Source organism: Anastrepha ludens, chromosome 3 (genome assembly GCF_028408465.1).
Source record: "Anastrepha ludens isolate Willacy chromosome 3, idAnaLude1.1, whole genome shotgun sequence".
Taxonomy (NCBI): domain Eukaryota; kingdom Metazoa; phylum Arthropoda; class Insecta; order Diptera; family Tephritidae; genus Anastrepha; species Anastrepha ludens.
Genome location: NC_071499.1, coordinates 68,573,957 through 68,588,242, shown reverse-complemented (window position 1 = coordinate 68,588,242; position 14,286 = coordinate 68,573,957). Strand labels below are relative to the sequence as shown.

General features: G+C 34.9%; 2 protein-coding genes across 2 annotated transcripts; one reads left to right on the top strand and one right to left on the bottom strand.

Annotated features, from left to right (window-relative positions):
• Window positions 1-1,475: 1,475 nt before the first annotated feature.
• LOC128858175 (uncharacterized) lies at window positions 1,476-5,237 on the top strand. The gene is made up of 5 exons (XM_054094222.1): window positions 1,476-1,747; window positions 2,168-2,921; window positions 2,985-3,701; window positions 3,757-4,224; window positions 4,285-5,237. Exons 2-5 carry the CDS (start codon window positions 2,433-2,435, stop codon window positions 4,423-4,425), a joined length of 1,815 nt encoding a protein of 604 aa, XP_053950197.1. The 5' UTR covers window positions 1,476-1,747; window positions 2,168-2,432; the 3' UTR covers window positions 4,426-5,237.
• A 604-nt stretch (window positions 5,238-5,841) lies between these two features.
• Window positions 5,842-8,955, bottom strand: LOC128858174 (testis-expressed protein 10). Its single transcript, XM_054094221.1, has 2 exons — window positions 7,711-8,955; window positions 5,842-7,250 (listed from the first exon to the last, which is right to left on the bottom strand). The coding sequence occupies exons 1-2, from the start codon at window positions 8,882-8,884 to the stop codon at window positions 6,478-6,480; spliced, it is 1,947 nt and encodes a 648-aa protein (XP_053950196.1). The 5' UTR covers window positions 8,885-8,955; the 3' UTR covers window positions 5,842-6,477.
• Between the last annotated feature and the right edge of the window lie 5,331 nt (window positions 8,956-14,286).

Here is a 14,286-nt window from a genome sequence, read left to right as displayed (position 1 = left end):
TGTTTACATTTGCTTGCTGATTTTGACGTGATGGTTGCACCAAACGCAACAACAAATACATGTAGGGTTTTACTTATATGTGTTTGCTGTCACCTGTAATAAATTCGCCTTGATCGCAGGATTGTAGTTATTGAGTACAGAGTAGATTTTTTAAAATAAAAAAAAAGAAGTTTTATAGCAGGGCTGCCAACACCCATAATAATTATGCGGACTGTTTCTGTGGGAATTCGTCGAGATACTGAGCTAGATAACCTAAAAAAAACACGCTAAAAGTATATCACATGCGCAGCAATAAATCCACAAAAAATAATCTAACAGTTCATATATGGCAGATTAGCTGTAAAATTGACAAACAGCTATAAAAACTGTTTTGGAAGGTTTTTCTTCATATAAATTGATTTAGTGGAATATTTTAGTGTGTTTGGCTTTTTTAATTATTACTAACGATATAAAGAAAAGACAAAGAGAAGCAATGGTTAGAAATTTGACCATTACTGGTGCCCTTAGCGTACTCGCAGGAAGCAGCCGATAATTGTTCATTGTTAACTTACTTAAGTACAGTGCTGCTGCCATTGATACATTTACATCCACAAGTTTCGCTTTCCCTCTTTTATATGATGCAAACGAAGAAAGTACAAATAAAAATGCATAAATTGCTTATTTTTTATAATTTAAATAAATTCTACAAATTAACTGGTCGGGAATATTTCTGTATAATTCATAAAATCTCATCAAAATTTATTTTAACTTTTACTATTTCAAATGCACTACATATATAAATTTAAGCCATACATAATATAATAAAATTAACTTTTAGAGTTTTTTGGTCCATTTTTTGTTGTTGTTAAATAATCAAAAGCAAAAAAATAAGTAAAAACCATACCCTTTGCTGGAAATGAAATATATCTTTCGATTCAGAAACAAAGAGCAGTTAAGTTTAGAGTACTTAATTTGAATATAACATAACCTAGCTATAGGCTCAGATGGAGTATAAAGTCTCGCGTATCATCCTCTAAATTTGATACAAGTAAGCATACCCCTCACCAGTTATTCAGGCATTTACAAGACGCAGCATTCTATTTTTGAGTTTTTGTAGTTGGCATGAGTGGTGATTTGTGTTTTTGTGTACACAAAACGTCTCGAACCTTGGCTGTGATTACGGCGAGTCTGTACCATTTACTGCCAAAAACGGCTGGCTATCTTCATTGACCCCAAACATGCATTTCTCAATGGCAACAATACTCATTATTTTAAAGGAACTTGTAGCGAAATATTGTATATATGAAACAATTCCACTCATACATCCCTGTGTATTATTCAGTTTATTTTTTAAACATCTGGCACCCCTATTTAGAAGGAGTAACCAGTAGACACGATTTTTACAAAAAATCCCAACTCCTCAGAGGTTTCAGTTTACGGCATAAATAAGTAGTTGTTAAACTCTTTTCCTCGAGGGAGCATTTGTAAATGTAAAGGAAATGTGTATTTTTTTATAACTTTCAACAATGATGCCACCTCGGAAGAAATATTTATTGGGTATTTTTTAAACAAAAATTTCAAAATTTATACATACAATAAAAATAAGCACAATCAGTTTGAAATACACAAATGAGGGAAAAATTGAAAATTTAAGATTTAAAAGAAATCATCAAACAGTGAAAGCAAAAATAATGAAGACGTGAAACATAATTATATTGTATATATGTACATATATAAATTTAAAAATTTACAAAACAACAAACATAAGGTAAAGTAAAAAAATATTTAAAGTTTTAAAACTTCAATGTTTACTTCATTTTAACACAATGCTTCTAAAAAGCTGCAAAAAACACTAAAATATAATAATTCAATTTTTTTTATATCTGATGACCGTCGAAGAATGCGTAAGGAATATATTCATTCGCGTTGCTATTCCGCCAAGGTTCAGTGAATTTAGATCAGCTGATTTGCAGCCAATCAAAAAGGGTTCGTTTGCTTACTGGCATTCTTTCTTGTGGCATCTCTCCACGTTTTATGGAACGCGCCGTCACTTACCTTACCCCAACGGACGAAATATAATAACATTCACACCATAAAAAGATTATTAACTTTTGTTTTATTATTAATGTTTGTACTAAAATACAAAGACTCATCCTGAATATTTTATTGAATTTCTATCCTAAACTAGAAAAACTTCGACATTATTGTGTTTAAGGAACATAAACAAAACAAAATAACCATCTGTACGAACAAGATATGGCAGCATTGTCGAGCACGTTGTGTTAAAATTGAAAACAAAATATTTATTCAAAATATAATTTCAAATAATTATCCTTACTGAAGCAACCTAAACTCCAAAAAAAAAAAAAAAAAAAAAAAATAATTATCCTACCATTGCACGGGGACGCGAGTAACTTAAACCGCAGAAAAAGGTGTTCCGCATATCCTCTAACATGATGAAAGATGAAGGATTGGATCAAAAGCCTCCGGTCATAGCAAAAAAAGCTGGCCCCAAGCGCTATTTTCAGTCACCTGTTTCTGAAGATGAGGTGAAACCAATTAAATTGAAAAGTGTTAGCCAGCAAAATTTCTCCGGTGAAATCATAAAGGTTGAGCAAGATAAGCAGCTTCCATTTAGGAAAGCTTATCTGCGCAAAGCTAGAGTACCAAACCAATCTAAAAAGAATGTTTCAGATTTGAAAGCAAGGGTAAAAATTCCAAAAGAGGGTCTTGAAAAATACTCTAAGGGAGAAAAGGTCAATTCGAAAGGCGTGAAAACTACGTTTTTTAAGGAAAAGTTAAAGCGTAAAGAAGTTTATTTGGAATATGCAACAGAACAAGCAGCACGCACTGAAATATTGCTTACGGAGCAACAAGGTTTCATTGAGCCAGAAGAGGAAGAGATCACAGCACAATACAGGCAGGAAGAAATTGCACAAAATGTAAGTAGTTAAATCTTTAGTGATATGGTGGTTATATAAACAATTTTTGCTTTTATTCTTCAGGTTGATATTCTTGCTGCATCGAAGCATTTTAAGTTAAATCTTGATTTCGGTCCTTATTCTATGCGTTACACTAAAAATGGCCGTCATTTGCTTCTTGGTGGACGCCGCGGGCATGTTGCAGCTTTTGACTGGGTAACAAAAAAACTACTTTGTGAAATGAATGTTATGGAGGAAGTCGTGGATGTCTCGTGGTTGCATGTGAACACCATGTTTGCATGTGCACAAAAAGATTTCGTTTACATTTACGACAATCAAGGTACAGAACTGCATTGCGTGAAACGTCTATATCGAGTCAACCGTATGGAGTTCTTGCCTTACCATTTTCTACTCGCAACTGGCAATAAAGATGGTTATGCATCTTGGTTAGATGTGTCTATTGGCGAGCTAGTAAGCAATTTCGACACAAAACTTGGGGCCATACGTTTAATGCGTCAAAATCCTGGAAATGGCGTAGTGTGTATTGGCGGAGCAAAAGGTGTAGTGTCAATGTGGTCACCAAAAGTTCGTGAACCACTTGCTAAATTGGTATGTCATTCCACACCTATGAGTGCTTTGACTGTCGACCCAAAAGGACAATATATGGTTACGGCAGGTCAGGATCGAATGGTTAAAGTTTGGGATATACGTGCTTTAAAAGGGCCTTTGGCGAGCTATAGATTAAGGTTACCAGCTAATCAAGTTGAAGTGTCACAACGCGGAACTTTGGCTTATTCACAGGTAAAAACAAAAAGGGAAAGAATTCTTAACAGTTTTTTAATCATAATTTTTTAAGGGTACATATTGTGAAATTCAGTCGAATTTGTTATTGGGCAAAAAGGCAGAAACGCCGTACCTACGCCAGACATGTGATGCTTTTGTGCATGGAATGCGTTTCTGTCCATATGAAGATGTTCTTGGTATATCTACTGCTAAAGGATTTCAGTCACTACTTGTTCCGGGTTCTGGCGAGCCCAATTACGACGCATTGGAAGACAATCCTTATCAGACCAAGTCACAACGTCGTGAACATGAAGTTCATGCACTTTTGGAGAAAATACCGCCAGAGTTGATTACATTAGATCCAAATGAAATTGCCGCTGTAGATGTGCCCACATTACAAGAAAAAGTTGATGCGAAGCGAGCACTATTCCATTTGAAACCACCAAAAATAGACTTCAAATCAAGGCATAAAATGAAGGGTCGTGGAGGAAGTGCAAAAGCCTCACGCAACAAGCAAATTGTTAAGGACCTCAAAAGAAAAGTATGTTTTGGTTATTAAATGTTTAATTAATGGTTATACAACTTTCGATATATTTTACAGGAGTTTATTGAAGATATTAAAAAATCAAAGCGAAGCATCCTCGAGCAGAAGCCAAACGACGCATCTGATTTTATACCGCTTGAAACAAGTGAACCAAAAGTACTTGATCGATTTAAGCCTAAAACCGCGAGGAAAAAGTGATAATTTAAAATAAGTCACTTGGGATTGATCTAAGCTGTAAAAATTGGAGATAAACTTAAGACAAAATAAATAATATGAACTGAAAAAATTGCATCACTTCAACTTATCGTGTGTATAGGAACGCGAATATCCAGCAAATTAAAAGAATACGCAACAGTTGTTGTTATAGGGGACCCATTTCAATATTTGCTCTACTAAGGCAAAAATTGTATCTACAATAATAAGTCGAGCATAATTTTTTTTACTATTTATATACAGTGCATATTTTTATGTACTTTATTCAAGCCTTTATTTTATTTTGGGTTGTGCGAAGTGTTTTAATACATTTTGGTATTGTGAAAAAATATTGCAAATTAATGGAATTGAACATTTATCTACAACTGGTAAAATAAAGCCCGAAAATATGTACGCCTATGTACGCCTGTGTTCGCAATAACAGGAACACGACGAATTATTAAAAAGTGTAAAAAAGGGCACAGGTGCAGAATAGCGATTTCTCACCCCAGAAAAATTAAAAAGTAGGGCCCTTTCCCTTTTTCTGATTTCAAGGGTATATATAACATTTTGTCCCACTACATAACTTTAAATGCCTATATATCGTAAAACATCAGTATTTTGATTTTAACGAAATTAGTGTACAGTCCCTGTACAGGCAATTAAAACTATTTTTAACTGATGTGCTTAAGTGCATATATATGTATACATATTTAACCCTTAACAACCGAGAGATTTTTTTGTAATACTCGACCATAAGACGACGGAAAATTATATTAGGTGAAATTCTAAAACGTTTATAAGGATGAAAACTTAAACTAAACATTTAAACTGATTTATTTAGATATGAATTCAATAAATTTACTTGATTTATAATTTTATATGATCAACAAACTGTATAAAGTTGCAATATTTGTTAAGGAAAAACTACAGCGATGATATATAAATGAAATTGAATTCTTTTCATGTCCCCGTATTGGAATCTTTCGTTTTCTATCGCATAAGTACTATGTCCCCGTTGCGGCGCTTTTCGGCCGCTTAGGTTTAATATAGATTTATAAAAAGAGAACAACTAATAAGCTCACTTTTTTATAAAAATTTTCCTAAAAAACAAAAATAAAAATCGAAAGTAACTCCGTTGGACCCCTTTTTTAAAACCTTCGGTTGGGCAACCAAATTTGGCCTTTTTTCGTCCAGTTCGAGAATCATTTTAAAAAGGTTGTATCCATAAATCGATAGAAAATTAAATTTTAGGAAGCTATCCGGAAGCTCATGCCGTTAGCTATAATAGAACTATGTCAAATTCACGTCCAAAGTCGAGAAAGTCTGGCCAGACCCGGGTGCCTGACGGAGGGGTAACCCCATTAAAAAAGTGGTTACGCATAAAACAAAACTACTTTTGATTTAGACCATGACATTACATATTTTTCTTAAAAACTTTTGTTTTATTAGAGTTCGGCCGCATGGCTTTTAATTAGTTGTCGAATAACACTAATTTCGTTAATTATCGGTTTAGTACATTACGAAATATAGATATTTTAAAGTTTCGATTTTTTCACCTTTCCACCCCTCTACATCCCATGTTAATTATTTGCACAAGAAATTTTATATACCTTTAAAATCAGCCCAGAATTACCCTTTCTCTGGAGTCAGGAGTCGGTATTCCTTACTTATGCCAAAAAAAGTCACTGTGTCTGATTTGTCTGAATATGTTGATTTGATACTAAAGCAATGTATTTTATTTTTCACTGATACGTTACTGTACTGGCACATCACTGATGTGCGTGAAAACATTACTACGAGACCAACATTACTTTCAAACGAGATTTTGCTGTAGTAATTTAAACCTTTTTGCCCGTAAGAAGTAACAAGAATATGTAAGAACAAACTGTATCCATAAGAAAGAAGTGAATTGATTATAAATTATTTAGTATTACCAAGCTTTGTACAATGAGTTTGAATTACGCCGATCTTTTTAATTTTCCAAGACTTTGTGGCAACATGCGTGTGCTTCAAATGATTTTTTTTAGATATATACGTATTAATTTGTATTCTTAATCAGGATAATATATATTTGCAATAGTTTACAATCCGCTTGTCAGTAATGTGTTTATCAATATTTTCATGCAACTGATATTTATATTCCGGTGTAAACTTCTTTTCGGTCCAGTAGAATAAGTTTATTATATGCTTCTTTCCCTCAAACGCATTTTCGGCTCCATAAACTTGAATTTTTTGTAGATTTTCTATAATTAGTTCGATTTTATTCCCAAGTTCGCACAAGAAAATTTGGTTTTTTTGTTTGGCTAAAACTGACATAGCAATTAGCGTAGACAATTGAATATTTTGTCTGAGCAAAAGCTGTGGCAGATATTTCAAAAAGCGGTCAAACGCCTCCTCTCCGTAGCTCTGCCTTAAATGCGGTGATTGTACGATATCACAAAACAGAGTGAGCACTTCTGTTTCTGAGTTGGATTTGGCAGGAAAGGTGTTCTGTAGAAATGTCTCCACGGTGCTATTTAACAGCGATTGTGTTAAATTAATATGCAACTTAATAAAATGTATATCGTTTTCCAGTAAGCAAATACGCAAGGCCATTATTAGCACATGGTAATCTTGTAAAGGGTGCGTCTTCAGATTTGAAACCACTTCCTCCAGATATTTCAACAATGTGGCAAATTTTTCAGTCGGGCTCTGTAGCGATCTGTGCGATTTGTAAAACTGACACATCAGATAGGCTATACATATATTTTGCTCTAAACATAACTGACCGCCGCTTGAGCTAAGAGTTTTTAAATGCTTCTTGTAGGTTTTTTTCTTCACTTCTGCATCTGGAAAATTTAATAGTGTTTTTAAAACATTTTTATTACGTCGCTTTTATTCGCATCTGCTAGATATAAATTTTCCAATCGATTTTAAACTAACTTCCCGATTGGCCCCATTTGGCTCATATAATAGGTTAGACGATAACTAACGTGAAACCAACTAATGGAAGCATATACATATACTAAGAGACGCTAGGATAGCGGTATTTAGAATGTATGGGCAAGTTCTGTAATTTATTTCCGAGTGAATTTAGTTGATATTTTTGGCAATTGCAAGAAGTGAATTACAGAATTTGCCGATAAATAAATAAATTTAGTAATTGACCAATAGAAATACATCTATATGCTCTATAGGCTCAATCGAGTTTAAGTTATAGAGAAGCAATTACTCAGATTTGTTTGTACATAAGCAAAACGTTTAAAATCGATTGAAAATGGGGAACAACAATCACAAAGAGCTACTCACTTGTTTCGTTCTGTTGGTACGGAAATCCTTCAGTTAAAAAGCTGCTATCAAAAATTGCGGCATACTCATCTTGGAACCAAGCACTCAGTAGATAAGTATTTTCTTCCTGCTCATGCAACTCAATTAGCTGCCAAAGATCCTGCAATATTTCTAATACAACTTTCAATGTTTGCGCTGCTTCATTGGTTATTGTTACTCCAGCCCTTAGATCCTGTGGCCGTACTTCAATCCACGAATCGACAAGCAAAGGCAACAAATGATTGATATATTCTCGCAGCCTTTCCTCTTCAGTGACTCCGGTTGCATCAGTACTGTTGCTACTCAGCGACGGTCTCAGAAGCGGTAATAAGTCGATTTCGTGTGCGGAATTAAGATACGGTCGCTTCAAGGAGTAATGTTGTGGAGCATTTGGATTAAATGTGACTATTTTTGTAAAACTCTTTATAGTTTTCCCATCATTAGTGCTCAGTTTGCTTTTTGCTAATGTAGCGAGCATTTGTCGCAAACGTTCCAATACTTTGGTGCGCCACTTTATTGTTGTTTGCTTCTGACCTAAACGTACAGCTAACGTTCTACTAGTGTGATCGCCTTCTTTGCGTACACGAGAAATCATCTCAAGGAAATTGCGAATGATTTTAACACTATGAGTTACTACCAATTGTGGCACATGTTCCAATAGCAGATCAAGCATAAGTAGAGAGTCTTCTTGTATCGCTTGCTGGATATGCGTCATGGCGCATCGTAAATAAGAGGAAATTATATGGAAGAAGGGCACAATTTCTTCCGTAGTCAAAGTTGATAAGAGACATTTCAAAGTTTTAAATGAGTCCCTTCTCGTATCCTTATCTACATCGAGTGAAATAGCAGATACGCTTTGAACAAGGCTATTCATATAACCTGTGAGATTTACACACCTTGCTATGACGGCTTCTCGTAGATTTCGCAGGGCATCAGACCGAGCATTTGAACTGTGGTGTTTCAAACGCGAAATAGTTTCTTTTAAATTTAGTTGACGCTGTCCATCATCGAATTGTGATTCCTTCAATTGCTCACGTATAGTAATTTTACGGACCTTGAACTCGGTTTTTGTAACATTAAGGCCTTTGGGCAACTTAGTTGCTTTTAGTTTGACCTTAGCCTTTTCAGATCGCAGTTTCTTCTTATGGCTCACCATTTTATTCCACAATATAAAAAACTTGCTTCACAATTCTATTTATCCAAAATCAAAACAAACCTCCACGTTTTTCTGACGTTTTGCCATTTCCAGAGAGGCCATGGGTATTTAAAAAAATCGGTTTTTTAAAAAACCGAATTATTTACTTCCTAATTATTTTTTCTTACTGAAAATCGATCTACCGCATTTGATGTTAGTTGTGTTCGATAACAAGAACATCAAGATGAGCTATCACCGGCATCACTTCAAATCATGGGTGTTAAGCGTGGCATGCACGAGGAGCATTGTTTCAAATTTAAATTATAAACATGGAATTTTACGGTTGTTGTTGTTGTTGTAGCAGCATAATCATTCCCCATACATATACGGGGAATGCTGTTGAAGGGACAGTCCTTGGCCGGATATAAATCCGGGTCGTTCCGGTTACGTAGAACCGACTGTCGTGGGAACGATTTTACGGTCAATGTTACCTGTGTATGGGCATGTTTGAAACATAGTTAAAGTTACGGTTGAATTTATTAAAATTTTTGGAGGCATGTGGGAAACAAAAAATGTAACATGATTTATTTTGTGGGTACAGAAGGGTAAATACGGCATTAATCTTACAAACAGAGGATTAAAGAATTTTTTTGGGCACCCTGAGAGCTTGCAGAGCTTTGGAATGCCAAAAGTATAAAAAAGTAATATAAAACCAATTCAAAAAAGAAGAGAGGCTTTTGAAAAACTTCTTAAAATTTATAGACAAATAGATTCAAAAGATTTTTTTAGTTCTGCAGGTGATGACAGTTTCACTTTCTTTAGTAACTTAATATGCGAAAATTCATCTTTTTTTAAATAAAAATCTTGAGACAATATTTTGTTGTTGTTGTTGTAACAGTAACTTCTTCTTTTGGTTTTGTATTCTCCTTCTTTTTGGTTCTTATTTAATGCATGCAAACAAAATACAAACAAATGCTTTGACTAATGTTTACACTTAAACACACTAGCGGCAGCAAACCTAAATGTAAGCTGTGATGGAAACACTATCACTTTCAAAAACTGTTAGATGAATACATATCCGCTGATTTTTTCAAGATATGTTGTATTATTCAAAAAAATTATTCTAAATAACTTTATATACTCACGTTTTTTACTGTTATATTTCACATTTTATTGTGCCCGACTATTAAGTAAAAGTTACGAACCAGCGCAAGGACATGAGAACAAAACAAACGTCTCTCTTGCCTTTTCAATTTCTGAAGGATGGCTATTATTTTGGTGCTCACGAACGCGTATTTGCAAAAATTAGGAATAACTATTAAAAGTTTTTGTGTTGTCCAAAACATCCACTATGAAGCATTTTTATTAGACTTGACATCCGACATGAATTTACTTTGTAATAAAACTTTTAGTTATAATGAGTGCAAAAAGGCTGATGACTACCCTGTATTTATACCTGCAGAGAACGTAAATTTAATTTATGAAATTGAACGTTATGAATTTACGTTCTCTGATACCTGTAAAAGCTGAATTGATCTCAACTCAACTTAACTTTGATTTGAATTCTTAACTCACTTCCAAATGAATTCCATTGAAATTTTCTGGCATTTGTATTAAAATTCATTCTGAAGTGAGTTACAAAAGTTGTCCGAATACGTTGAAAATATAATAGAGATACCATTAGGGTGCTAAAAACAACCTTTCGTAGCCTAAGAAATATACAGTGGTCACACAATTTATTCGTACACCTAGCATAGTATGTACGTAAAAAAAATTAGCTTTGCGCAAAATATTTGCTGTGATAATATATTTCGTTTGGGTCATTGTAAGAATGTTACATTCCTGATGAATTGCCGCAAACAAAACATCCGTTATTTCAAATCAGACTGAGGGGTTCCAAGGAAAGCAGGTAGACGTAGCAAAATGCTGCAAAACATTTATGCGTACACTTTCGGCTCATGATATTGTTGCTGCAAAAGTAACAGTAAAAATCGTTTGTGTTTTTACTAATATTGCTGAAACCGAAATAAGATAGGTTATTTTTAGTTTTTCTCATCGATTCAGTTTCAGCTGCGCGTAATATCTCGATTGAAAGTAACAAAACGGGATTACCATTAGAAATGCGTAAAATTGTTATTAAACTGTACTTGGAAAACAACTATTTGCGCGAAATCGACAAAAAATGGCAAATGACATTATACGGTGCAAAGTGTTCTTGCTAATTACGTTAATACTGGTAAATTGGAAGCTAATCATCACCAAGTCGGAAGGCGAAAAATATTGACTCCCTGTGAGGAACGCAACAAAGTAGCATCATCGCGCAAAATCCAAAAAGAGTCTTTGCAAAAAAAATGTGAGCCCACAAACAGTTCGTAATTGCCTGCATAACGCTAGTTTTCATATTAGAGTGGCACACCGCAAGCCCTACATTTCAGATATTAACAGAAAAAAGAGATTGAAGTTCGCCAAACGCTATATAAGTAAATCAGATTCTTTTTGGGAAAATGTCATATTCAGTGATGAGTCGAAATTTTATATTCCCGGATGACATGATGGCCTTCCAAAAGTTTGGCGAAAAGAAAATAAAGAACAGAATGAAAAAAAATCGTATTCCTATCGTTAAGCATAGAGGAGGAAATGCAAGGATTTAGAGGTGCATAGTTCCATCTGGAGTAGGAAAAATGGTATTTATTGATGATAAAATGGACAAACATCTGTATTTACACATTTTCAAGAATAATTTGCATGATAGTGCCGTTAAACTTGGGCTGGATGCTAAAGGGTTCTTGTTTCAACATGACAATGACCCAAATCACTCATCTTATCTCGTGCAAGAATGGCTTATTTACCACTGGAAGCAGCTTAAAACTCCACCTCAAGCACCGGACCTGAACCCAATTGAGCATGTCTGGGAGCTCTTAGAAAGGAGAATCAGAAAGCACAAAATAACATCAAAGGCGTCATTAAAGACAGCTTTAATTGTTGAGTGGGAGAAAATTGCAACTAATGAAACCAAAGTATTGGTAAAAAGTATGCATCGACGTTTGGAAGCAGTTATTAAAGCTAAACGCTGCCCAACAAAGTAATGAATACTCGTTGTTTCTATTATTTTTTTAATAAAATATTCTTTATATGGCTACGTACGAATAATATTTTTGCATAAAATCGTGCCTTATTTCATTATTGCCTTCAGTTCTCTAATTCTAGAAATGAATTTGGAATTTTTTGTTCCTTAAATATTGAATAAATATGTTATTTTTTCCGAATATGTCCAAATTTGCATCTGCAACTGTTTATAAACTGTGAGTGTACGAATAAATTGTGGGACCACTGTATGTACAGATATTGCCAAAATTTTCCATAAAAAATATTAGTGCCTCAAGTATAGAGAAAGCTAATAATTTGTCTATTTTGGTATAGTTGGGAGGTGGTACCTAAAATGTACGAGGACACCTTGTACGTAACCACCTTGGGTGGGATTAAAAACAACATTGGTGAGATCAACCGCGTCCCCTACAGATCGATAGTAACCACTTTCTGTTGGTTTAAATTTAACGATATGTATCTGGCAATGCAGTGTGCCACACAGCGAATGACACCTTAGATATCCTGAATGCATTACTTTAGGGTATGTCCGTCATAACGCATGTATATAGACATCTTCGCGGTAGCTAATACTGCAAAAGATGGAACGATTCACTGCACCAGCTTTATTAAGCCATCGGTATGATCTGGCGAAATTTTATTGTTTCATAAAACATTCCACCTAAATGTTTGGGCAAAGCTGCAAATTTTCAGTTTATGTCAGTCAGGTCATTCCCGCAGCGTAGATCGGACTGTCTTTAGAAATAAGACATAGACTTTAATAGCCATAAATAATAGGCTAGGTCGTAAGAGCAACAGCACATGATCGGGATATGGTCCACTGATTCTTGACATTTCTGCTACCAATCCCAGGAGACTCCAATGCATCTTCTCCTTGAATGTAATGCTATAGCGCGGAGAAGGTTGAGATATCTCGGGCAACTGCAGCCAGAAGAAAGGCACATACGAGCAATCCAACCGAGCTCCGTCCTGAGTTTAATAAGGCAGCTGGGTCTGGATGAGATACTGTGATGAGTAAAGGGCACAAAAGACCATGAGGTTGAAATGCAATCCATTCAAAAAAATCTAAATCTAAGAGCAACGCTAAAACTTTAAAAGTAGTGAACCTAGTTTTTTCTGGAGATGGTTGGGGAACAAGGAGACTAAACTAAGATGAATATATATTACATTTCTATTTTAATAGATCATCATCACCAGTGTGGAACATAGGGCCGTGGTCTATACATAGCCTATTTTTTTAAATCTTAATCTAACTGCTTGTTAACTCGTTGGATCCCATCCTGATCTACGAATCTCCATCTAATAGAGGGCAGTAATAAGAGGGTTCGGGTGGGTCTGTAAATTTCCAAGATATGTTTCTCCGCTATTTTTGCTTTCGTCATCGACCATGAAGATTTAATGACTTCTGTGTATGTTCGAGGTTTGAAACGCCATAGCGCTGACGGTCTTATTCTAAGTATCTTGGATTGTACACTTTGTAGGTAGTGCCTTAAAACTGTACACCATACATCCATATTGGATTTATAATGAAATGGTATAGTAGCACTTTATAGTCGAGATTTATTGTAGATTTCTGGTTCATCAACCAAACCCCAATATGTACCAATTTTTGTTATAAAATTTAAAAATATTTGAGGCTAAATTCATTCCTTTTGTAATTTTGAACTCCCGATTTACGTAATGCAGTACATAAATACATAAATGGTTTTATCTGTTTCAATCCCGAGGTGATTTCTACAAGCAGACTATATAGAATAATGCACAAGTGGAATTCAAGACTCTCGGTACTTGACCAAAAAGGAATCAGAAAAGTAATAATGTGACTTAGAAAGCACAAGGCGTTGGGAAAGCAGTACACAGTGTTTGATTTGATTGATTAAAAGCCGTCGGTGAGGTTGATTAGGTGCTTTCACAAACTGTTAAACATGACTTAATCGGATGAATGACGATGATGGCCAATGTTTGTATCCAAGGTATTCGGCCCAACAAGGGTGTACCTGTTAGTAGCGTCAATTATCTCAGTACAAACCGGATTAATATCGCTTGCAAGGTTTTGCCGATAGTAATTTATGAAACAATGGAACTTTAGGCCTCCGGAATAGATGAAGTAACTGGTATAAATGAACATATCTTGGCAACGCTGGAATAGAGCTGCTTAAAATCACATGAGTTTGTAAGATAGTTATACTGGTTGAATGAGTTATAAACATACGCGCTAGTGTCTTACTTGATAACTTTGTTGTTGCTTTCACCTGCAAATTTTCCGTTAAGTTAGTCGAGCAGAGAAGTGGCGCGTGGTGGAAAACCGACCATCGATT